Raw genomic sequence first — 26,143 nt, 5'->3', positions numbered from 1 at the left:
CCGGGCCGCACTCGCTCTCCGCCCGCTCGGGAGCGCGCAGTGCGGCGCGGCCGCGCCCGGGAGCGCGCAGTGCGGCGCACCGAGCCCGCACCGAGCCCGCACCGAGCCCCGGCTGCGGCCACCTCCGCTCCTCCGGGTAAGGACAAACAGGGATCGGGACGCACCGGGATGGGGGAAGCGCTCGGGGGATGCTCGGGGATGCGCACGGTGCGGGGCGGGGGGGTCCGCGCATCCTCAGCGCGGATTTGGGGTCCTAAACCTGCTCGGTGACCCCCAGAATCTCCCGGTTTTTGCTGTCAGGACCCCGGGCGGGGGGAGCTGGGGCATGTGATGGGATTTTGGTTCTTACGTCACGGCTTCGTGTCCCTGCGTGTGACAAAACCCCGCGGTGGCAGCGCGGGGGCACGGGGAGCGCAGCCCGGGTGGGGACCTTGGGGTGACAGCGCAACTTTGGGGCGCCGAGAGCTGGCGGGGAGCGGCGATTGCTCCGCGGGGGACGCGCCTCGCTCCTTCCCTGTCGCCTTCCCTCCGGAAGAACATCCCGGGCCGGAAAAATCCACCGGGAAAACGCACCTGGCTTGGGATGCGGCGCCGGGAAGCGGCGGGCCCCGGCGGCGAGCGGTGAGTGGCGGGTGCGGGATCCGCATCCTCCCGCAGCCGCTCCCGGGGATCGATGTCCCTTCGGGAAGAGCGGGCAAAGTGCTGAATCATTGGGATCCCGGCTCCACGGGCGCTCCCGCTGCTCCATGGCCGCGAGGAGCTCGGGGATGGGGCTGAGGAGGGCGAGGAGGCCGTGAGGGAGCGCTGGGGCCTGGGGGAGAGGGATTGTTGGGATGGAGCAGGGATGGAGCAGGGATGGAGCAGGGATCCTCCCTTTTCCGTGGCCTCAGGTGCTCCTTGGAGGACAGGGAGCAGGGAAAACGCGCATTCCATCCCGGGGAGGCCTCTGGGAACGGCACCCAGAGGAGGTTTGGGTGGGAAAACGGAGGTTTCGTCCAAAAAATCCCATCCCTGCTAACACTGGGCATGGCTGGTGCGTCTGGCTCGGGTGGGTTTTTGCTTTCCCCTTTGGAATGCTGCCTGTGGGTTCCTTCCTCAAGGTCAGCTCCTTGGGATGGCTCAGGAGCACTCCCCAAAGTCACCCCGGGCTGTTCCCGGCTGGGTCCCGGCGGAGGGGCAGTGCCGAGGGCCGGGAGGATTCGGGAATTGCGGGAAAAGCTGGATTTTTGACATGCCCAGCAGAGGCCCGGCTGCTTTAAGATGGATCCTGTGGCGCTGTGGTGTTTCCGGGATGCTCCTGGCAGCTGCCGAGGACAAAAGCAAGAATCCTATGACTTTTCCAGGAATGCTGACTCCTTTCTTTCCTGGAAAACCTCCCCCTCTTTGGCAGACACCGAGGGGCTGCTTTGTTCCAAGAAAACTTTGCTTTCTGTCCCGAAAGAAAACTCAAATTTGTCATTTCCTACTCAATTCCTATTTTTAATTTTGCCGTTTCCCAGTCCCAGGCTGGGCCTTTGCTGCTTTTCCCTTTTTTTTTTTTTTTTTTTTGTGTGGTAGTAACGTGAATCCAACATAAATAATGCATGGAAAAGCGCTGGGCTGGCAGGGAGAAGTTGTTTGGTTGGAAAAGTGACTTTGTTTACAGGAGCTGGGACCTGGGCCTGGTTTTGTGTTAATTCTGGACTTAACAAAGCTCTGTCCTCATCCTCATCCCAAGGGATTTGGTTTAAACCCAGCCCAATCCAATCATCCCTTCTCCCAGCTGATGATTCAATGGGGAATACCCCCAGTTTTCCAAATTAATTAATAAGGATTTGTTTTCCTCTCATTCTCTCAAGATTGTTTTGGGGAAATAAAATCCCCCAAAATCCTCTGGGAAAACTCCACCACAAAGGATCCCCAAAAATGGGGCAAAAAAAGTTGAATAATAATGGGAAAAATGTGGATTTTTTTTTCCCATATTTTTGCTCCTGGCAGGTGGTTGGGATACTCCGAGTAGGATACTCATGGGATACTCCTGGGTGTAGAGGGGTTGTACCCTCCAGTCTCAGGGATGAGCAGAGAAGAGGTTGGGATCAGGCGTGAACCACCAAGTGAGTCTGGATCAGAATGGGAATGGGAAGCTGGGAATTCCATCCAAGGAAACCTTTGGAGATTCCCAAGAATGTGAGGAAAGGGATGGGGCAGCAGGAAAAGGGAATTTTTTTGTTGGGAAAAGGGGGAATAAATGGATTTAAGGAAGTTTCACTTCCCAGTGGAGCTGTTCTTAATCCCGATGCTCCATCCCAGCTGGAGTGACCTTGGGAAAAGGAATTATCCGTAGGGATCATGGCCCTGGATCGGATCCTCCCTCTGTTCCCATCACCTGCTCTGCCCTGCTGAGAAAAACGAGGAAGTTCTGGGGTTCTCCAAGGAAATATTCCCTGGAGAAAGATGAGTTTTATCCAGAAATGCAGAAATTCGCAGGAATGGAGAAGTTCTGGGGTGTTCCAAGGAAACATTCCCTGGATAAAGATGAGTTTTATCCAGAAATGCAGAAATTAGCAAGAATGGAGAAATTCTGGGGTGCTCCAAGGAAATATTCCCTGGAGAAAGATGAGTTTTATCCAGAAATGCAGAAATTCACAGGAATGGAGAAGTTCTGGGGTGCTCCAAGGAAATATTCCCTGGATAAAGACCAGTGGAGCTCACCTGGGCAGGTGGAGCTTGGAAAGGGAACGCAAAGCTTTGGAAATTGTTGCTTCCATCTGGAGCTTTGGAATTTTTCAGCTCCATCCCGCCCTTGCTCAGGGAAGGAGGAGTCTCCAAGGGAAAAGTTCGGGATTTGTTTGAGGAATCTGGGAAGATGGAACAGCCCCATTCCCAGGACGTTCCTGAGGCTCTGATTTTATCTGGGAGCGCTCGGCAGGAATTTCTGGATTTGTTTTCCACGTGGGGGTGGATTTTCTGTGGGGTTGTAATTTACTCGTCTGGGCAGCACCAGCCTTGCAAATCCCAGCAGAAATTCATTCCCAGGGAGAAAAACCTGGAAGTTCAGGCAAAATTCCTTCATTTCTTTGCTTTCTGGAATTCCCTGTTTTCCACACTTTTTAGGTGGAACAAAAGCAGCTGAACTGGGAGGATTCAAACCCAGTGAGAAAAATCAGATTTTCAGATAAAAAGTATCAGATTTTATTTGAATTTAAGCAGCAAAACCGTTGAGGAGACTCCTAAAAAAACAAGGGAAAAGGTTCTGGCAGTTCCCTTTACTCCTCTGGTTTCATTTGCCCTTCCCAAAATATTCCTAAAACCTGCCAGGATCCATTCAGGGGCTGGATTCTTTTACAATTTTGTCAGATCTTGTCAGGGAGGTCTGGATTTCTTCCTGCCCCGGAGGGAATTCCTTTCCAACCTCATTTTCCTCATTTTCCGTGTTGTTGGATGAGTTCTGCTCCATCTTTTCCATTTCTCCCCCCTCTTCCCAAAGCCCCTTGGTTCCTTTCCAGGCTGTCCGGGATAATTATTGCGCAATTCCAGCGATTCCGGCTCGGAATGAACTTGCTGGAAGTTTAAATGTTCTGTAATCCCCGTCCCCCTCCCTTTCCCTTTTTTCCTTTAATCCCAAGCTGAAAGAAACAGGGCTGGGTTATTACGGATTAAAAAAGAGGAGGATTTATCCCTCGGCTTATCGGGATCACCATTCCCACTTAATGAGATCGGAGGACAAGGATTATCCACGGAAAAAAACAGGGATGAGTTCAGGTGGACAGAAATTCCTGACAACGCCTCCTTATGTTCCTTTGGATCTCATCCTGGAATTTTGAGACCCGGTCCTGTTTTCCTCAGGGATGCCACTGGGAGGGAGCATCCAAAGGGCATAGGAGAGAGGGAATAGTGGAGATTTTCCCTTGAAAGGAGAACTTGGGATTTTTTTTTTCCTTGCATTCCTCTGCCTGCAAACCTTAAGCAAGAGGCTGGCACATTCCCAGTTCGCTGGAGGAGCATCCAAAGGGGAGAGGGAGCTTTGCGCAATCCAGGCTTGGGAAGAGCTGATGAATCCCTGTCCTGGATTCCGGGATGCTCCTTTCCCACCTCTGGAAGCAAACCTGGAGCCTCACAGGGAGTGGGAAAACAGGAGCACAACCCCCGGGTTGGTGCAAGGTGAAGCCGGAGGTTCATCGGAGTTCCTGGCAGGTTTTCTGCCACTTTCTGCCTCCTTGGCAGTGGAATTTTGCTCCTTTTCCCAGGGACAGTCGGAATCTGATCTCGTGGCTCTGTCAGCCTGAATCCCAAATTCCTCCTGAAATTTCCTGGCATGGATAGGCCAGGCTGGCAGCTCCAGTGGGAGCTGGGAGGGCTGGAAGGTTCTCCTTGGATCTGTGGAAAACGCACCGAAACTCCCTTTTTCTCTCTGAATTATTCCCTTTTCCTGCTTCTCCCAAAGATCCCCGAGTTCAAAGAGCTGCAGAATCATGGAATAATTTGGGTTGGAAAATTAAAGCTCATCTCATTCCACGGGCAGGGACAACTTCCCCATCCCAGATTGCTCCAAGCTGGCCTTGGACACTTCCAGGGATGGGGCAGCCACAGATTCTCGGGAAAACCTGGGAATGCCGAGACCGGGAAGGTGCGCGAGTAGGAAAATCCTCTTGGATCCGGCCGCTCTCCAGGGTGCTGAAGCCCCTCCTGGGGATTTGGGAACTCCACGTTATTCCCTGAGTTCCCATCTCCCTGTTCCCACTGGAATCCGGGAAAAAAAAAGGGAAAACAGGGATACATGGGAACAACAGAACGCAGGGAATGTGGGAATTCCCCTTTTCCCACCCCCAGCGCGGTTTTCAAGCTGGAGTTTGGATGCCGCGTGGTCTCCACGATTTAGGACAGATTTTAAACCCCACCTGGGTAAAGCCTGGCTCAGCTGGGCTGAGCTTAGGGCTGATCCTACTCCGGATGGTGGTGACCTCCTGAGGTAATTCCAGCTGGAATTGTTTGGGAATCTGGCTTCCTCTGGGATTTTTGGGGGCAGGGAACAAAATCCACTCCCTCTTCGTGTGGCTTTGGGGATTTTTCTTCTCCTGGACAAAGCTCCACTGCCCATACTTGTAGGAGTAGATTTATTGGACATTCCCAGCAGTTTTTATTGGATATTCAGAGCGCTTTTTTTTTGTTATTCTCAGCAGTTTTTATTGGATATTCCCAGCAGTTTTTGATGGATATTCAGAGCAGATTTTGGTGGATATTCAGAGCAATTTTTTTGGATATTCCCAGCAGTTTTATTAGATATTCCCAACAGTTTTTGGTGGAAATTCAGAGCAGGTTTTGTTGGATATTCAGAGTGGGTTTCTTGGATATTCCCAGCAGGTTTTTCTTTGTATACCTGTCAGGTTTTATTTGATATTCCCTGCAGTTGTTATAGGATATTCCCCCAGTCTGTGGGCAGGGAAAGAATTCCAGCCTTCCCTTTTTTCCCAGGTGAAGATCAACCATTCGCGGGCTCTTCTCAATCCCACAGGCTCTTCCCTTGGGTTTTCTTTGCCCTTCCCAAAGTATTCCCTTGGATTTTAAACCCGCCAGGATCCATCCAGGGGTTGGATTCCCTCAAAATCTTTCTCAAATCTTGTCAGGAAGGTCTGAATCCCTTCCTGCCCCAGAGGGAATTCCTTTCCAACCTCATTTCCCTCATTTTTGGATGAGTTCTGCTCCATCTTCTCCATTTTTCATTTTCATTTTTCATTTTTCGTTTTTCAGTTTTCATTTTCAGTTTCATTTTCATTTTCATTTTCATTTTCATTTTCATTTTCATTTTCATTTTTTCCAACCTTATTTCCCTCATTTTTCGATGAGTTCTGCTCCATCTTCTCCATTTTCCATTTTCCATTTTCCATTTTCCATTTTCCATTTTTCCAACCTCATTTCCCTCATTGTTGGATGAGTTCCGTTCCATCTTTTCCGTTTTTTTTCCCGCTCTTCCCGAAGCCTCGGCTATCCAGGGTGGTGACACCACCAGCCACTCTGGATTTGCAGACACAGCCCCATTTGTGGGGCCGGGATCGCTCCCGATCCCGCTCCGTGCGGGATAAAGGCCCCTCTGTGAGCCGGCCGGGCGCCGATGGAGTGCGGGGCCCAGGAGAAGCTCCCGTCCCTGCTGTCACCTCGGTGGTGTCACATTCCTGAAATCTGGCTTTGACATTCCCAGCAGACCCAGCCACAAAGGCTCCTTGTTGGGATCTCCTTTGGGATGGGGTTGAGGCAATCCCAGCTGGGAGCGGGAGGAGGGGAGGGACAGGACGGGGCTTTGTGCCACCCGCACGTGCCAGGACACTCGGGGAGCTCCTCTGGTGACACTTCCGACAGCTGAGGATGGTGGGAATGGTCAGCCTGGAGAAGGGAATGTTGTGTGGGGAAACTGGGATTTGGTAGTGTGGGGAAATTAGGATTTGGTTTGTGTGGGGATATCAGGATTTGGTTTGTGTGGGGAAATTGGGATTTGGTTGTGTGGGGAAACTGGGATTTGGTTGTGTGGGGAAACTGGGATTTGGTTGTGTGGGGAAATTGGGATTTGGTTGTGTGGGGAAACTGGGATTTGGTTGTGTGGGGATATCGGGATTTGGTTGTGTGGGGAAACTGTAATTTGGTTTGTGTGGAGACCTCGGGATCTGATTTGTGTGGAGACCTTGGGATTTGGTTTGTATGGAAACCTCAGGATTTGATTTATGTGAAAACCTCAGGATTTGATTTATGTGGAAACCTCGGGATTTAATTTGTGTGAAAACCTCGGGATTTAATTTGTGTGAAAACCTTGGGATTTAATTTGTGTGAAAACCTCAGGATTTAATTTGTGTGGAAACCTTGGAATTTAATTTGTGTGAAAACCTCAGGATTTGATGGTGTGGAGACCTCGGGATTTGATTGAGGTGGAGAACTCTGGATGTGAAGGGATTACAAGGAATGAAAAGGGAATCTGCAGCAGGAATTGGGGTGGTGGGACAAGGGGATGGGTTCAGGGAGATTTGGGTGGGATATTGGGAAGAATTTTTCCCTGTGAGGGTGGGGAGGCCCTGGGATGGAATTCCTAGAGAATCCATGGCTGCCCCATCCCTGGAAGTGGAAACCTCGGGATTTGATTTGTGTGGGAACCTCGGGATTTGATTTGTGTGGAAACCTCAGGATTTGATTTGTGTGGAAACCTCAGGATTTGATTTGTTTGGGAACCTCAGGATTTGCTTTGTTTGGGAACCTCAGGATCTGAAGGAGTTACAAGGAAGGAAAAGGGAATCTGCGGCAGGAATTGGGATGACAAGACAAGGGGATGGCTTCAGGCTGAAAAAGGGGAAAATTGGGTGGGATATTGGGAAGAATTCTTCCCTGTGAGGGTGAGGAGGCCCTGGGATGGAATTCCCAGAAAATCCATGGGTGGCCCATCCTCAGAAGTGTCCCAGGCCAGGTTGGAGCCACCTGGGATAATGGAAGGTGTCCCTGTGGTGGCACTGGGGGACCTTAATCTCCCTCCAAACCCAAACACTCCGTGATTCCACGATTCCACCTCAAATCCACTCAACAAATTGATAATCCCATTTCCGTCTTCCCCTGTATCTGGAAAATTTCAATTCTAACAGAAAATATCTTACACCCAAACTTCCTGTCCAAACTCAGCGCTCCCCCTTAATTCCCAGAAAAACTGGGATTTGGCCAAATTCATCCAGGTATCTTTTTTACATCCCACACCAGAACCACACATTTTAGAGGGCGGATTTTTCCCGAACGTCCTTCAAAACCTGATTCTGCACGTCCCAGGCTGCCATTTCCTGCTGACAGCTCCGGGATCCAGCTGCCAGCGCTCCCCAGGGATTTTATTCCTGGCCATCCCAGCAGCTGGGACCAGCCTGGGGATTTTTGGTTGACCTCGTCTGAATCATGCTGGCCCTGGTGACAGCTGCGAGGCTGAGCTGGCCCCGGCCCAGGACAGCAGGCTGCCCCCGAATGTTTGATTCCAGGGATTCTGGCTTCTTTGTCTCCCTTTTCCAGCCTTTTTGGACAGGCCTGGGGCTGGGAATGATTCCTGGGAGTGGCACGGCTGAGCTGAAGTGGGGGGAGGGGGAGGAATTTGGGGTTTTCTAAGTGTTCCTGGCAGGATTTTGACCCAAATCCCAGATTTGGGATGGAGGTGGGAATGGACACTTCCTGGGAATTCCCATCCGTGGGTGGTTCTCAGAATTCCTCTTCCAAAACAGAGCAAGGTGAAAAACAGGGATATCTAGGGATGAAACCCCCCAGGAACCAAAACAAAACCCTCTTTCCCAAGGGAACAGCAGTTCCTGCCCTATTGTCCGGTGGAAAGGGGGCTGGGATGGCTGGGATTGATCCCGAACAGCTGCTGGGATGTGGGAGGGCAGATGGCTCAATTATATTCGGAATGGGATGGGCAGTGTGGGATTTGGGAGGCTTTGGGATCCTTTTCCCTGGAAACCTGAGCTGGGAGAGGCTGCTGAGGGGATTTGGGAGGTTTTGGGATCCCCTTTTCACTAAAGGAGGGTTTTGGGAGATTTTGGGATCCTCTTCCCTGTAAACTTGAGCCAGGAGAGGATGTGGGAGATTTTGGGATCAATTTCCCACTAAATCTGAGTCAGGAGAAGCCATGGAGGGGCTTTGGGAGATTTTAGGATCCTTTTTCCATTAAACCAGAGCTGGGAAAAGCTGTGGAGGGGCTTTGGGAAGCTTTGGGATCCCTCTCCCACCATGGGAGGGGCTTTGGGAATTTTAGGATCTTATTTCCACCAACCTGAGCTGGGAGAGGCTTTGGAGGGGCCGTTCCCAGGAGATTCCCAGCTCTGACCCCGTGCAGGGGGATGTGCCAATTCGGGATGTGCCAATTGGGGATTTGGGATGTGCCGATCCCAAATTGTGCCACCTCGGAGCGCTCCGTGCCACCCTCCTGCTATTTCTGCTCCCGATCTGTGCCGCAGCCGGAGCTGTCCTTGGGATCGGGCTCCAGAGGCCATAAAAACCCCCAGGATTTGGGATTTGAGCTGCTCAGGGATAATTTTAGCCCCATGCTCCGCTGGAGGAGAGGGAAAAGCAGGAATGGTGCCCTGGGGTGGGGCTGAGTGTGGGATTCATCCGGCTCTTCCAGCCACACCCTTCAAATCTCATCCCGAAACCTCATCTCAGGGGATTTTTGGGAGAAAAGGACCCAAAGGGTTCCCCTGGGAGGCAGGAGAGGGGTGTGGGATGTGGTTTTAAGCAGGGAAAGATGAAATGGGAATGTGGGACTAGCTGGGAATGCTGGAGGAAGAGGAGCGGGAAGTTCAAGGTGCACTGAAGTGATAATTGGGATTTCTGAAGTGTTAATTGAGATTTCTGGAGGGTTTTTGGGATTCAGCATCAAGTAATCATCAGGAAGATTCTTCCCTTTATCTCCCTTTATTCTTCCTTTTATTCCACCCCGTTCTTCCCTTTATTCCCCCTAGGAGAAATTTCTGGGGACATCTCCAGGGTCAGGAGAAATTTCTGGGGACATCTCCACTCTCCAGAATTGGGGAAAGTCCCGGGGGTGTCTCCAGAATCCTGGGGACATCTCCCCCCTCCAGGATCAGTAGGAATTCCTGCGGGGATCTCCAGGGTCAGGGGAAATTCCTGGGAACGTCTCTGCTCCCCAGGGAAGATCCTGGGGACACCACCAGGAGATGTCCCATGGCCACCGCAGCTCCAGCCCCACAGAGCCAGAGGCAAACCCAGGAAATCAGGAAGCTGAGGCTTCTCCAGGTGGGATTTCCTGGCTCTGGGCACTGGGAAATCCCAAAAATCCTTGTGGAGCACCAGGCCAGAACTGGCAGAGTGACCTGGGTGGGTCTGGGAAGTGCCACCATGGCCAGCCTTGGGAATGCTGCTGTTCCCTCCTCCTCCTCTCCCTCGGAAATCACGGAATGGCCACAACGCCCAGGGTGGGAGCAGATCCTCTCCAACATCCCATTTTTCCTTTGATATCCCAATGGAACATCCCAGGAACTACTTTAGGGAATAAAATTAAAACCCGCTCGGCCCCGCTCAGATCTTGTCTCCCTTTCATGTTCCAAGAGGCTGGAGCAGCTTTTAATTCCAGCAAATCCAGGGAATACCAGGAGAAGGAACAAATCCATCGGCAGGGATGGGGTTTGATGGCTTCAAATCCTGAGTTTTGCTCCTCTCGCTGCCCCATCCTTCTCCCTCCCAGCCCCATTCCAATTTTCCAGCTGTTGGAAATCTCTCTGCTGTGCACGGTGGGCATCGCCCAATCCCAGAAAATCCGGGATCAGCCAGCCTGGAATTATCCTGGCGGCTCCCGAGGGTTTAATGAGACTCAAAGTGGAACTGAAAAGGGTTTGTGGTGGGGGAGGGAGGATTTGGGGGGAGCTGGGATGGGATCCAGGGAAGCGCCAAAACCTCGGGAGCGGCTCCTGGAAGCTCCAAGTTCTCAGAATCGCCCTAAAGCGGGAATTTTGGTGGTGGAGATAAGAACATTCTCCTTGGAGGATGCTCATTCCATACTGGGATGCAGGAGCTGGAAAACCGGGAATGTTGCTGTGTTCGCTCCCAAATGTCAGGGTTTGGATACACCCAAGTCGGGAAAAAGGTGAATCCTTGGAGGGCGCCTTGGGAAGCAGGAAAATGGGAATTCTTGCCCCAAAAGGTGACCCCAGGGCTCGGAGCCGGCACCGGGGCACCTCCTCCTCCCTGCCTTCCCTACTCCCAACCGTTTAATCAGGAAAATGGGAATTGCATATTAATGAGATGCTAATGAAGCCGTGGATGGGATCTGGCGATTCCTCGTTTAAAGCTACAAAGCGGAGCTTTGTTTTTAAGGCGGGTTTATCGCTGCTGGGCCCGCCTGATTAGTCCTAATCTCCCACTGCCCTTCCTTGGGAAATTCCTGCTTTTATTCCCTGGGAAGTCTCTCCCGAAGTTCCTGCACCACCCTCCAGGGAAATCCCAGACAATTATCCCAACAAAGATTCCTCTCCCCAGTTCCTCCTTCCCCCATCTATTCCCGGATTTCTGCTGGAGCCGGGATACACAGCCAGGCCTCGTATGGATTTTTATTTTATTTTCAGTGAAATTCCCCCTTTTCCCTGGCTGGGGTTGGCTCTTTCCCAGCTGAAAAATCCCAGGATGAGCGATGAGGGTGCGGGAGGTTGGGAAATGCGGATCCCTGTGATCCACTCCCTAATTCCTCTGGAATTTTCTCGCTGTGAAACGGAGCTGCCGTCGTCGCAGAGGCGAAAAAACCCGAACAATTCCAAGCTGGAATATCGGTGGGAGAGTCAGAAATTCCTGGCTGGGAACTCTCAGTGGTGGGGATGTCTCTGCTCTGCTTTTCCACAGGGTCGGGAACAAAAGGAAGCTGCATCTGGGAAGAGAACGCTGTCACCCGCCGGGGACACGGGGACAGGCCCAGGCTGGCACTCGGGCACGGGGAGGGCACAGAGTGGGCAGTGTCCGCTGCCACGGCCCCATTGTTCCCGCGGGAAAAGGGGGAAAAGCGCGAAGGACGGAGAAAGTCGGAATTACGGATCAGGGCTCCGGAGCCTCGGCGCTTCTCCGGCGTGGAGGGGTCGGGACAAACCAGGGGAGGGATTTTTTGGGATGTGGGGGGCTCAGGGTGTCCTCAGGATGTGGGAAATTTTAGGGGGAAACAGGGATTTTTTGGGATGTGAGGAGCTCAGGGTGTCCTCAGGATGTGGGAAATTTTAGGGGGAAACAGGGATTTTTTGGGATGTGAGGAGCTCAGGGTGTCCTCAGGATGTGGGAAATTTTAGGGGGAAACAGGGATTTTTTGGGATGTGAGGAGCTCAGGGTGTTTTGAGGATGTGGGAAATTTTAGGGGGAAATGAGGATTTTTTGGCATGTGAGGGTCTCAGGGTGTCCTTTCCAGGATGTGGAAAATCTTAGGGGAAACAGGGATTTTTTGGGATGTGGGGAGCTCAGGGTGTTCTCAGGATGTGGAGAATCTTGGAGGGAAATGAGGATTTTTTGGCATGTGAGGGTCTCAGGGTGTCCTCAGGATGTGGGAAATGGGGATTTTTTGGGATGTGGGGAGTTCAGGGCGTGCTTTTTAGGATGTGGAAAATCTTTGAGTTTGGGATAGAGAGAGGGAGAAGCTCAGCTTGAACTTCGGAGGGGGAAAAAATGGGAAAGGGAGGTGTGTCCCTACCCTTGGAATAACCTGTGAGGAGGTGAAGATTTCCTGTCAATCCTTGGATTTGAGACTTTTTTTTGGGGATAAAGAGAGGGAAAACCTCAACCTGAACTTTGGAGGGGAAAACTGTGCCTGATGTAGGAGAGGGAAAGGGAAGAGGCTCCTCATCCTTGGAGTAACCTGTGAGGAGGTGGAGATTTCCTGTCAATCCTTGGATTTGAGACATTTTTTTGGGGGGGATAAAGAGAGGGAAAACCTCAACCTGAGCTCTGGAGAGGGAAAACTGTGCCGGACATGGGAGAGGGAAAGGGAGGAGGAGGAGGAGGTGGAATAAATCAAATCCTTGGAGATGGTGGGATCTGCCCTGCTGTGGGATGGGGTCATTCCGGAGCAGTGGGAAGCACAACGGGAGAAGGTTTGGAGCTCCCTGCAGCCCTCAGGAATTTGGAGCCAAGTGGGATTTTTGGGATCACTGCTGGTGTGGGATGGGGGTATTCCCCCTCCAAGGGCAGGGATGGAGCAGTGGGAAGCACAGGCGGGAGGTTTGGGAATTCAGAGCAGAATTCCCTCAGGAACCCGGGAATGGGGCAATTCCAGGGCTGTTTAAAGCCAGGCTTTGCCTGCTCCGCTTTCCCAAACTCCCCTCCTGCTCAGATGCTCTGACTCCAGAAGCTCTGGAAAACCTGAGGAGTGGGAAAGGGGCTGGGAGCAGGGCTGGGATCTCCAAGGATTCCTCCAGGAAGATTTTCCTCCTAATTAAGCTCAACAGCAACAACAAAAAAGGAATTTTTCCCTTTTTAATAATAAATAAGGAGCGTTTTCCCGATGGGAATGCCGAGGAAGGGCCTTTTCCCAGCTTCCAGAGGGTCTGCTCCGAGCTCTCCCTCATTCCTCATGAATAATTTTCCAGATTCCTCCCCTTTCCTGCATGGATTGGTGTTGCCATGGCCACCAGCAAGGGATGCGATCCTCAGGGATGCGGGAGAGCAGGAGGAAAAGGGTTGGGAAAATGGGAAAATCCCAAAAAGCGGCCTGGCATCCGCAGGGATGCTCCAGATCATCCCACTCCAAGTTTTCTGTGGGATTCCCTGACATCTCAAAGGGGTTTTGTGCCTGGATTTTGTGGGATTCATCCCTCCCATATGGAAATTCCAGTTTTTCCATGCTCTGAGCACTTATTCCATTTAGACATTGGAAAAAGGGAGAGAAATCCTTCCCAAAGCCACGTGAGGGAGATCCCAAATTTTCCACATCACCTCAGCCAAGGTAGGACATGCTCCATATTCCCACATTATCCTGGGAAAGGCAGGAAAAACTTGGAATGGTTTTTTTTTGGGACAGATTTTGCCCAGATCCTGTGCCTGAGCTGTGCCAGAGGTGGGATCCTTCCTCCTCCTGAATTTTTCATGGAAAACCTTCTCGGTATTTTACCAAAGTTGGATTCCAGCTCCAATTCCGACGTGCAGAATTCAAGGAATTTGCTGATCCAGCCCTCAATCCCAATCCCTGCTCTTTGTTTCCCTCAGCTCAGGGGTTTTAATGGATTTTCATGCTTTTTCCATTGAATATTCCCAGCAGGAAACTGGTGGATCAGAGATGAGGTGGGAGGAGTTAAATATTGAAATTTCCCTTTCCTTTGTTTTTTCCCTCGACTTTAAACTCCGCGATTTTCCTGCGGATTTTCCCTCCTGCTTCCAGTGTCAGCAAGGGGAGATTTGTATTTCCAAGGATTTGCAGGACACGGATTCCACCTTTTCCAGAGATTTTAGAAAGTTTTGGCGGATAAAAATCCTCACTTCATCCATCCCTGGATCAATCCATCCTTCGACCTTTTCCAAGGAAACCCTAAATTCCAACCCGGCCTTTTAATTCCCCAAAATCCCTTCTATTTTTATGGAATTTTTAACCACGGCATCCCTGGGCTCCCTCCTGAGCTGGGTTTGTGCCAACTTCATTATCCCTGAGCCAAAAGTTTCTCCCAGTTAATTTATTCCCATTCCGGAGGCAGCTCCGGCGGCAGATGGAGAGGTGGTGACACCAGGATTTGATGACTGAGTGACAAAGGGTGACAATTCCGTGGAGAGCGACGGGAAAAGTTGTGAGAAATGCCAGGGAATGGTGAGAAAAAGCAGGGAATGGTGGGAAATAGCAGGGAAGGGTGTTGCCCCCCTCATTCCCAGCTCCGGGGAATGAACAAATTTGGAATTTCATCGCATTCCCGTGGAAAATGTCCTTGAGGGCTGTCACAATTCCTGGGAAAAGAAGTGGGAATGGGATCACCAAACCCTGCCAGGAATGATGGGACACACCTGGAGCATCAACTTTGGGTCACCAGCTGGGTTTTTTGGGAATTAACTTCATGGAAATGTCCAAGGCCAGGTCGGTTCTCGCTGGGATCAGTCAGTTCCTGTTGGGATCAGTCAGTTCCCACTGGGATCAGTCAGTTCCTGTTGGGATCAGTTGGCTCCCACTGGGAATCCCGCTGGGACCACTCATTCCCACTGGGATCAGTCGGCTCCCACTGGGATCAGTCGATTCCTGATGGGATCAATCAGTTCCCACTGGGATCAATCAGTTCCCACTGGGATCAGTCGATTCCTGATGGGATCAATCAGTTCCCACTGGGATCAGTCAGTTCCCACTGGGAATCCTACTGGGATCAGTTGGCTTCCACTGGGATCACTCAGTTCCCACTCGGATCAGTTGGTTCCCACTGGGATAAATCTGTTCCCACCGGCATCAGTCAATTCCCACTGGGAATCCCACTGGGATCAGTCGGCTCCCACTGGGATCACTCAATTCCCACTGGGATCAGTTGGTTCCCACTGGGATAAATCTGTTCCCACTGGCATCAGTCAATTCCCACTGGGAATCCCGCTGGGATCAGTCGGTTCTCACTGGGATCAGTCGGCTCCCACTGGGATCACTCAATTCCCACTGGGATCAGTTGGTTCCCACTGGGATAAATCTGTTCCCACTGGCATCAGTCAATTCCCACTGGGAATCCCGCTGGGATCAGTTGGCTCCCACTGGGATCAGTCGGCTCCCGCTGGGATCAGTCAGTTCTCGCTGGGATCACTCGGTTCCCACTGGGATCACTCGGTTCCCACTGGGATCACTCCATTCCCATTGGGATCAGCCGTGCCCGATGCCCTTGGCAGGAGGGAGAGCCGGGTCTGGGATCCAAGGGTGGGATCAGGATCTGCTGTTCCTGTGTCCGAGGGTTCCTCTCGCACAGGAGAGGAATCCCAAGTGTCCCAACTTCCTCAGGCGGATTTTCCCGTGGGAACAGACGCCCCTGGCACGGACAAGCTGTGAGTTGTGTCCAGCAGGGAAGGGAATTCCAGCCAAACCCTCTCCCAGCTCGGTGTGATCGGAGAAACGCGGAGTTTTCCTCTCTCTGAGTGTTGCACCCGTCATTTTATTCACAAAATCATGGAACATCCCGAGTGGGAAGGGACCCCTGGGGACCCCAAAAATCCCACAGCTCATCCAAACATTCCCATCCTTGGAGAGGCTCGGGCTGTTCCAAGCCCGGCTCCAGAATCCGGCAGCAGGAGCGGAGGTGGGAGCTGAGAAAGCTTTTCCAGAGGCTCCGGATCCATCCCAGGGCTGTTTTCCCACCTGATTAACCCTTGGCTGATCCCAGGGCCAGATGCCACCAGGGAGGGGTGGCCTGGGGACACTCCGGGGACAGGCACGGCCCGTGTCCCCCCGTGCCAGCAGCTCCGTGGGTTTTCTGGGAGCAGCGTGGGATGGATGGCCCTGGGAAGGAGGTGACAATGGCACAGTGCCACCTCCACCTGTCCTGAGCTGCCAGGGGGGCTGGGATGGGATTTGCTGGGATGGGATTTGCCGGGATGGGATTTGCTGGGATGGGATTTGCCGGGATGGGATTTGCTGCTCCCTTGGGAAGGGGACAAGGGGACTGGAGTGTCCCTGAGTCACCACCCCACAGACTCTTTGGGATTTTCTGTTGGGATTCCTGGAAAAATGGTGCTGGAGCAGCCCCAGTGCCCCCCAGTGAGGGGACACAGGGAGGGTCCTGAGTGGCACCAAACTTTTCCCTTTCCCACCTCAATTTTCCCTTTCCAATCCCTGTTTTTCCCTTCACTTCCTTTCCATGTTCCTCCCAAACCAATCTCATCCTAATTCAGCCACCGTGTGGTTGTTTTTTTTTTTTTTTCCAATTAAAAAATCCAATATCAGCAGGGCTGTGAATGATTTTCCCTCCAAAATTCCAAGGAAAAAACAGGAATTTCCCAATATCCCATCTAATTCTTCCCAGTGGAAGCCATTCCCTGTGTCCTGTCCTTCCATCCTTTATCCCAAATCCCTCTCTTGGAGCCCCTTTAGGCCTTGAGCTCTCCCTGGATCCTTCCCTTCTCCAGCTGAACATTCCCAGCTCTCCCAGCCTGGCTCCAAAGTGGGAAATCCACCCATGGGTGCTTTTTAAATCCATGATTCCCCTTATGCCAACTGTAGTGGTTTTGCTTTGTTAATATAATTTTTTTTTTTTAATTTTGGGGTTTTTTTAACTAATGTGTTGATGAGTGTGATGGGTTTTAGTGTTGGTTAATTGCTAATTTATTTACTTTCTGTTGTGAGGTAGGAAGATGGGATTAGGAGAAAGGTAAAGTAGGTTTAAAAATTTTAAAATATGAAGAAAATGTTATTAATAGGAACTAAAAGAAAAAATGTAGCAAGAATTAAAACAAATCTTTTAGAACACTTTACAACTTCTTATTTCCTATCGATAATGTAAAAAAACCACAACTTAAAATTTTTAGTCCGTTTACTACTCTTAAAATAGTAATTTTTTAGTTTACTTAAGGAGGGAAATATTTTTTGTTAATGTTATGGAGATGTTTCTACAAGAGGAAAAACCAGGTTTTTTGTGGTTTTTAATTTTTTTATGAATAATAGCTTGGGCAAACTCGTAATTGTGAAGTTTTTCTTATTTTTTACAAGGTTTTTCACAGCTTGTTTGTGGGTTATGTTGACCTATGGGGTATTGTTTCAAAGATGAGTTGTTTAAAGGTAAAAGTTTTTATATTTTATTCCTAAAACCACCACGCCAACCCAAGGGGATTTTCTGCTGGTGGCAAAGCTGCTCCGTGCTCCTCAATCAGATTTAATGAAGCAATGAACAGAGCTGCTGGAATGTTCCCCGGGAACAGCAATTCCCAAAGTTTTACTGTTCCTCCTGCAGCCATAAATCGGGAAAAATCGGGATAAACTGGGATAAAAATCCAGCTGCTGCTGGGAGCATCCCGCTGGTCCTAACGAGCTGATTCAATCCAATCCAATCCCTTGCTGTTTAATTTTGTTGAATTCCAAGCCCAGATTCCCTTTGCTTCCCATTTCCTGCTCTGGAGCTGGGGTTGTTTTCCAGGAGCGGGGGTGTAGGGAAGGGATTTTGCCCGTGGTTATCCCAAAAAAAATCTCATTTTAAAGAATGGGGATAAATGAATTCCAGCCCGTCCTCAGAGTGGTTTGTGCACCCAGTGGATCCCAGGGGACCAGGGCACGCTCCAGGTGCTGCTGTTTGTAGGGATTTTGGGAATTCTGACAACGAACTTTGGGGGCAGATCCCCTGCAGAGGGATCCGTGTCCTGGCTGGTGCCGGAGTGGGATTTCCCTGGGAATTTCTGCAGGAAGAGGAGCAGTTCCCATGGGTTGTTATTTCAGATCCTGGGGGGAGAAAAGAGAGAATTCCATGGAATTCTGAGGAGCAGAGCGGGGCTCAGCCTGGTCCTGCTGGTGAGGGACCAACCCCAACCTTCCCCTTCCCCTCTCCGCGCCTCCCTTTGGGATGCGGGGATGAGGCTGACGGATTTCTCCTGCTTCTTGGGCTGGTGTCAGATCCTTTCTATGCAGGAAAAAAGCTGGAAAAATGCTGATTTTCGGGAAAAGCTTCTCCCCTGCCGTTCCCCCGACTCCAGCACCCCCAGCTCGGAATGTCCCTGATCCCTGTGGCAGCTCCAGCCTCTCTGTGCCGGGAGAATTCCCCGTTCCCGGCGGGAGCAGCCGGGACAATGCGGGGCTGTGTTCTCCAGGAGCCACCTACACGTGCAGGAATTGTTCCCAGGGATTGTTCCCGCTGCCCACATCTGCTCCGGACAAAGGGGCCCTGGAGGAGCCTGGAGGAGCCTGGCATTTTCCAGGGGATGAATTCCCTGTGTGCTTTTCCTTGCTCCCGGCCAGCATGATCCGATGGATCGTCCCTGGATCATCCAGCTGGGGCATTCCCGCAGGATTCTGCCCCTGGGATCAGGCCAGAGATTCTGTACTGCTTTTACAGCTCAGGAATTGTCTGGAATTTCATTTCTTCCTGATATTCCTGGATTTTTGCAGCCCCACTGCAGTGGGGTCTACAGGGATTTGTAGGAGAAGCTGCCCTTGGATCCCTGGAAGTGTCCAATGCCAGGTTGGAACAACCTGGGAGAGGGGAAGGTGTCCCTGCACTTGGAATGAGCTTTAAATTCCCTTCCCAACCCAAACCATTCCAGGATTCTGTGATTTCCCATCAGAGCTTGGGCTCAGCCCTTTCATATTCCCATATTTACAAATAACCCCCAGGAATCTGTGCCAGGAACTTCCTGCTTCTCTCTCAGCCATTCCCCACCCCCAAATCCAAGGAAAACAAAGGATTCCTCACTTTTCAGCCCCAAACTGTTCCTACTTGGACCCTTTTTAGCCCCCACTGCCTCCCTCCCCTAAAATATCCCTGTTTGAAATGGATTTAAAGCTTTTCGTTGTCCTTTTGGGATCTGCATTTGTTGTCTGGGTGGAAAATGTGATCCTGGGAGCGTGGATGGGATCTGGCAGCAGCGAGGGGAACATCTCGATCCTGTTTGGAGACCAATGGGGAAAAATCCCAATCCTAGAATTCCGCTGGATCAATGCCAGGATTTTTGGGACAACAGCTCCAGACCCCTGAGCTCATCCCGATGCCCTGAGGGATCAGATATTCCTCAGTATTTTTGATGCATAAAATACAATTATTATGATTTTTTTTCAACAGCAAATCCACATTTTTTATTCCATCCCACGGGCTCCATTTGGATCCCACTGCTCCCAGGAATTTTCTCTTGGTCCCTGGGCACTGACTCCAGGACTGGAGCCCAAACAACCCCATAAATCCTTCCAGCAGGACAATCCTGGGCTCAGCAGAGCTGTTCCCACGTGTTCTCCAAATCCTGGCCACCATTCCTGGCCCCATTCCCACCATTTTTTTAGGTGGAAACGCCGCGTTCCCGAAGTTTCCAAAGGGAAAACGCCAGGATTGGCTCAGTGATGTGACTCTTTGTTTTTTTCCCAGCTGAGGATCCCTCTGCACGTGCCACCACCCCAGGGGACACCCCAAAGTCACCCCAAGGGACATCCCGAGGTCCTGAGGCCACCCAGGGAAGCTCCAAGATGATCCCAAGGAGAGCCCAGGTCACCTGCGCCGGAATTGCCTTCGCCCTCTGCCTCCAGCACCTCGTCAGCGCCATCGAGGTCCCCCTGGACTGTAAGTTTGGGATTTATCCTCTCCAGTTCCTTCCCAAAAATTCCTCGCTGGGATGGGGAGGAGGTGGGACGAAGGTGGGAACATCCCAGCTGAGTTTTCTCCTCCACAGTTGGATTGTTCTCCTCCACAGTTGGGTTTTCTCCTCCACATTTGGATTGTTCTCCTCCACAGTTGGGTTTTCTCCTCCAAATCTGGATTTTTCTCCTCCACATTTGGGTTTTCTCCTCCAAACTTGGATTTTCTCCTTGACAATTGAATTTTCTCCTCCACTTTTGGATTTTTCTCCTCCACATTTGGGGTTTCTCCTCCAAATTTGGGCTTTCTCCTCCACACTTGGGTTTTCCTCTCCACGGTCGGCTTTTCTCCTCCACAACTGGGTTTTCTCCTCCACGTTTGGAAGGAAAAGGGTTTTTTGTGTAGGGTTTCCAAGGCCTGCAACAACTGGATTTGTTTTCTGGCTGTGCTGGGAACAGGGCTGGAACGGGTCGAATTAACCTCCTGTCTTTTTCCCTCTATGCTTTCCCTTTGGGAATAACAGCAAATATCCAGAGTGAATGTAAGTGTTCCCTTCCCCCCGGTGGCCGTGTCCTTGTCCCCAAAACTGCATGAGGGGTTCCTGAGCAGGGCCTGGTGGTGGCGGTGGTGGCACAAGGGGGACGTGGCCCCTTCTGAGCCACTTTTCCCTCACGTTCAGTTTGGGAGAGGTGTGGAAAAGCTGGAGCAAATTTGGGAAGAGCTCCCAGCTTGCTGTGCTGGCCCCGGAGCGGGGGCCGGGCTGTGTTTGCCGTGGAAAAGTTGTTCCTGCAGGGTTTGGGTTTGGAGAAGGGCAGGAATCCTCCCCTGGCACCTGTGCCAAGCTCAGCCCCACATCCTGACGAGTTGGGAGCATCCCTGGATCTCAGAGGATGAAGAAACAGCCTTGGATCTTCACCCCAAGAGATGGGATCTGCACTTTGGAGATCAGGGCTGGGTCCTATCCCATCCATGGCGTTCCTGTGTCCGTTTTTCCATCCCTGCCCTCCTAAATTCCAGGTCTGAGCTCCTTTGGGCTCATCCTTGGGGGGTTGGAATCTTTTCCTTGCACCAGGAATTTCTCAGGATCCCTGACCCAGCCCCTTCTGAGCTGCAGATCCAGGATGAATTCCCACTGGATTCACCCTGTGGGAACAGGAGGTTGGAACTGGGAAGTTCCCGAAGGAGACCAAGATACAGAGAGGGAATTGAGGATTTTTGGTACCTAAAGGGAGTCCAGACACTGTGATGCTCCGAGAGGCGATGAATTCAGGGAATTCACAGGAATTTCCTCAGGATTCAGCCTCCAAATCACACACCCAGCCGGGGGAAGGAGCTGAGATCCCAACAGGAATTGCTGCGGGACGGCACTGAGGGATCTGCCCCGGTTCCTCACGGATTTCCCATTCCCCGCAGTGCCGCAGCCCCCCACGATCACCAAGCAATCCATCAAGGATTACATCGTGGATCCCAGGGATAACATCTTCATCGAATGCGAAGCCAAAGGCAACCCCGTTCCCACGTGAGTGCGCTCCCAACGCTCATCCCGCTGTCCCTCGGCGCTCCGGAGCCACTCCCACCGTCCCTCCCCAGCCCATCCCACTGCTGGCACGGCACAGGTAAGGACCTCCCCGGGGACACGGTTCCAAACCCAGCTTTTCCTTCCCATTCCAGCTTTTCCTGGACGCGGAACGGGAAGTTCTTCAACGTGGCCAAGGATCCCAAGGTGTCCATGAGGAGGAGATCGGGGACTTTGGTCATCGACTTCCACAGCGGGGGCCGGCCCGACGACTACGAGGGCGAGTACCAGTGCTTCGCCAGGAACGACTACGGGACGGCCCTTTCCAGCAAAATCCACCTCCAGGTTTCCAGTGAGTGATTCCCAGGAAGCAGAGCAGGGCCACGGGAGGTTTGGTGGGGGGAATATCCAGCGCTCAAATGGCTCCAGGTGTGTCCAGGTGTGCCCAGGAGACAGGGAAGGAATGGGGCTGTGGCTGGGAATTGCTCGGGGTGGAAGGGATGGATTTGAGGATATGAATTTAAGGGTGTGGATTTCAGGGATGGATTTGATGGATAAAGTTAAAGGATGTGGATTTCAGGGATGGACTTGAGGGTGTGGAGCTGAGGTTATGAATTTAAGGGTAAGGATTTCAGGGATGGATTGGAGTATGGATTGAGGACATGGATTTAAGGGGATGGAATTGAGGATATGAATTTAAGGGTGTGGATTTCAGGGATTTCAGGGATGTGGATTTCAGGGTGTGGAATTGAGGGCATGGAACTGAGGGTATGAATTTAAGGGTGAGGATTTCAGGGATGGATTTGATGGATGAATTTAAAGGGATGGATTTCAGCGGGTGGATTTGAATATGGACTTGAGGACATGGATTTAAGGTGATGGAATCGAGGACATTAATTTAAGGATGTGGATTTCAGGGATGGATTTGGGGGATGAATTTAGGGGTGTGGATCTGAGGGTAAGGATTTGGGGTATGTATTTCAGGGCGTGGATTTCAGGGGGATGAATTCCAGGGAGTTTTGAACACACACAGATGAATTTTGCACTGAAACCAGGCCGGATCCAGCGGGAATCACTCCGCAGGAATCCTTCCCTCCATTCCTCACTTTCCTTTGCTTCCCACGGCAGAGTCTCCGCTGTGGCCCAAGGAAAAGGTGGATGTGATCGAGGTGGACGAGGGGGCCCCGCTGAGCCTGCAGTGCAATCCCCCACCCGGCCTTCCCGAGCCCGTCATCTTCTGGATGAGCAGCTGTGAGTTGGGAGCGCCTTTCCCACCGGGAATTCTTGGAATGGCAGCTCCATCACCTGTGGGGTTTAAAATAACCATGGGTGGGGTTGTTGCTGCTAGTTTGGGGTTGGTTCTGTCAGCCTGGGATTGGTCCTGTTGGTTTAAGGTTGGTCCTGATAGTTTAGGGTTGTTTCTGCTAGTTTAGGGTCATTTCTATTCATTTAGGGTAATTTCTATTCGTTTAGGATCATTTCTATTCGTTTAGGGCACTTCCTGCTACTTTAGGGCTGGTCCTGATAGTTTAGGGTAATTTCTGCTCGATTAGGGTTGTTTCTGCTAGTTTAGGATCGTGGCTGCTAGCTCAGGGTCATTGCTGGTAGTTTAGGGTAATTACCACTAATTTAGGGCACTTTCTGCTAGTTTAGGGTAGTTTTAATAGTTTAGGGTGGCTACTGATAGTTTAGGGTTTTTTTTTCTGCTAACTTAGGACACTTTCTGCTAGCTTAGGGTCATTTCTGGTAGTTTAGGGTAATTACTGCTAATTTAGGTCACTTTCTGCTAGTTTAGGGTAGTTTTAATAGTTTAGGGTGGCTACTGATAGTTTAGGGTTTTTTTTCTGCTAACTTAGGACACTTTCTGCTAGCTTAGGGTCATGGCTGCTAACTTAGGGTCATTTCTGGTAGTTTAGGGTAATTACTGTTAATAAAGGGCACTTTCTGCTAGTTTAGGGTAGTTTTAATAGTTTAGGGTGGCTACTGATAGTTTAGGGTTTTTTTTTTCTGCTAACTTAGGACACTTTCTGCTAGCTTAGGGTCATGGCTGCTAGCTTAGGGTCATTTCTGGTAGTTTAGGGTAATTACTGTTAATAAAGGGCACTTTCTGCTCATTTAAGGTCGTTACTGGTAATTTAGGGGTCTTTTTCTGCCAGCTTAGGACACTTTCTGCTAGTTTAGGGTCGTAACCACTAATTTGGGGCACTTCCTGCTAATTTAGGGCAGCTTCTGTTAGCTTAGGGCCCTTCCTCCTGCTTCAGGCTCACCACCCCTGCTCCGCACCTCGCGCGCCCCATCCCTCCGCCATTCCCGTTCTCCGTGAATCCCGCGTGGCCCTGAATTCCCGCCGCTCTCCCGCAGCCATGGAGCCGATCCCGCAGGACAAGCGCGTGTCCCAGGGCCACAACGGGGACCTTTACTTCTCCAACGTGCTGGCGCAGGACGCGCTGACCGACTACAGCTGCAACGCCCGCTTCCACTTCACCCACACCATCCAGCAGAAGAACCCCTACACCCTCAAGGTCAAAACCAGTAAGTGGCTCACTGGGGGACCAGTTTGGGCTCCATCCCAAAGGGTTTTCCGGCCAGGAATCCAGCAAGGGAAGAGTGGCTCCCGTGGTTTGGTTGGGGTAAAGTGGGGTTTGGGTGGTTTTGGAGCTTCCTGGTTTTAGGGTTCCAGAGGTGGTTTGGTGTAGGAATTGCCAATTCCGTGTGTTTGGGGTAAAACTGGGAGGGTTTCACAGATGGGGCATTCCCACTGTCTCCAGGGAAATGCAGGAATTGCCAATTCCGTGTGTTTGGGGTAAAACTGGGAGGGTTTCACAGATGGGGCATTCCCACTGTCTCCAGGGAAATGCAGGAATTGCCAATTCCTTGCGTTTGGGATAAAATAGGGAATGTTTCGACAGAGATGTGGCATTCCCACTGTCTCCAGGGAAGTGGGAATCACCAAATGCTGATGTTGGGATAAAACAGGGAGTGTTTCAGCACAATTAGGGCATTCCCACCATCTCCAGGGAAATACAGGAATCACCAATTCCATGGGTTCGGGGTAAACTGGAGAGTGTTTCACAAATGGGGCATTCCCACCATCTCCAGGGAAATGCAGGAATCACCAATTCCATGTGTTTGGGATAAATTGCAGAGTTTTGACATGTCTGGAGCATTCCGAATGTCTCCAGGGAAATGTGAAATATCCAGAGGTGATTTGGGGCAAGAATCACCAGTTCCATGGGATGAGCTGGAGAGCATTTTCATATCATCAGGGAAATTCATCTCCAGGGAAGTGTAAAATATCCAGAGGTAACTTGGAGCAGGAATCTCCATTTCCACATCTTTGGGATAAAACTGGGGGTGTTTCCACATTCCCACCAGGTTCAGGGAAATGTGAAACATCCAGGGATCATTCCCTGCTCTGGGAAGGTGGAGCTGGCCGTGGTGGGGATTGGATGTGGAAAAACGAGTGTGGAATATGGCTGTGGATATTCCTGGGCCTCCTTTGCTTTGGGAAGTGCCTCCAGGAGGGTGGGAGCCTCTGGAATCTGGTGGGACACTCGGGATGGGCGTCCCCAGGTGTCCCCACCGAGCACCGATGAGGGGACACCAGGAATTCTCTCCGGAGCCTTTCCGTTGGCTCCGGGCCCTTCCAGGGCACGTTTTCCTCTGGGAATGAGAATTCCTGAAGGAAAAGGAAATCCTGGTGCCTCTGTAAGAGGGAATGGCGCCAATTTGAGGGACACGAGGACCCTGAGCTGCCACAGGGGCTTGAGGGGACAAAATCCTCCACGGACATCAACCACCAGTGGGCAGGAGCTCCCACCCATTCCCAGCATCCCCAGGAAGATCCGACTGGCAGGTGCTGGCGGTTTTTTGGGAAGCACCAGGCGCTCCTGAATGCTGGTGGGAGGAATTTAATTTGATTTCCCGGCAGCTTGAATGAACAGGAATGTGATGAGAGGGACCTGGGAGTGATGAGTTTTCCACCTCGGTGTAGCAGCTCCTCCTCGGTGCAAAGCTGGAGTAGGGAATCAGGGATTTAAATCATTCCAAAAAGGTCTTTCTTTTCCAGTGCTGGGAACGTGGGCAGCTCGTTCATTCCGGATATAATTTGTAAATTCCAGATATTATTTGTGAATTCCGAATATTTATCTGTTTGCAGAGCTGGGAAAAGAAAATCCCAGTGTTTATTTTCGGGAAAAATCCTGGCAAACAAAGATCTGTGGGGTTTGGAGCCTCCAAGGGCTCCATGCTGATGATTTATCCAGCTCTGGAAGTGACCTGGATGAAATCCCAGTGGATTTTCATGGATTTGAGCTCCCCTCAGGTGTCCCTACTTTCCCTTCACTCCCAGACATTGGAAAATCAAATCCTCCTCTTCCAGTTTTCCTTGGGAAAAAGCTGCTGTAGGATCAGAGGCAAATTCCACCCCAGGAGCCTCCCAGATTCCTTTAAAAATTTGGGAACTGAGACAAAAAAACCAAAAAATTCTTTATCCATAAAGTGTTGGAAGAGGATGAGGTCGGATTTGTCCCAAGCTCTTGGATCATCTCAGCCTTAATCCCCGAGTTCGGGTCCTTCAAAAACACTTCCCCAGCTCCTGAAAAATCATGGAATGGGATGTAGGAGGAAAATGGGAAGGTTCCAGGGAGGGATCACTTTAAAGGGATTTTACAGCAGGTTGTGCTCTTAAAAAAAATATTATTATTATTATTATTATTATTATTATTATTATTATTATTATTCAGCAGATTGTGTTCTTAAAACATAATAATAATGATGATAAATTATTATTATTATTATTATTATTATTATTATTATTATTATTATTACTATTTCATCTCCTCCATTCCTTCCTACATCATTGTCCAGCTGCGCCCATCCCATGGGAAAAAGCAGCTGAAATACGGAATTTTTGTAGTCAACAAACAGAGAAAAAAAAAAAACA

General features: G+C 50.9%; 1 protein-coding gene across 5 annotated transcripts in view; it reads left to right on the top strand.

The window, feature by feature from the left end:
• The first annotated feature begins 67 nt into the window (after nt 1-67).
• NFASC (neurofascin) overlaps nt 68-26,143 on the top strand; it is a 79,527-nt gene continuing 53,451 nt past the window's right edge. Inside the window, exons 1-7 of one of the 5 annotated variants that reach the window (XM_053963791.1) lie at nt 68-136; nt 19,476-19,667; nt 20,206-20,223; nt 21,096-21,201; nt 21,354-21,550; nt 22,327-22,449; nt 23,560-23,730. In XM_053963791.1, the coding sequence (XP_053819766.1) occupies nt 19,574-19,667; nt 20,206-20,223; nt 21,096-21,201; nt 21,354-21,550; nt 22,327-22,449; nt 23,560-23,730 (709 nt within the window). In that variant the 5' untranslated portion in view covers nt 68-136; nt 19,476-19,573. Of the gene's footprint in view, nt 137-19,475; nt 19,668-20,205; nt 20,224-21,095; nt 21,202-21,353; nt 21,551-22,326; nt 22,450-23,559; nt 23,731-26,143 lie in introns of those variants that run through there. The other 4 variants (XM_053963793.1, XM_053963795.1, XM_053963794.1 and 1 more) reach the window with 4 other exon arrangements.

This window comes from Vidua chalybeata, chromosome 24, assembly GCF_026979565.1.
Source record: "Vidua chalybeata isolate OUT-0048 chromosome 24, bVidCha1 merged haplotype, whole genome shotgun sequence".
NCBI classification, from domain to species: domain Eukaryota; kingdom Metazoa; phylum Chordata; class Aves; order Passeriformes; family Viduidae; genus Vidua; species Vidua chalybeata.
The sequence above is the reverse complement of the archived record's forward strand: the minus strand, read 5'-3'. Positions and strand labels throughout refer to the sequence as shown.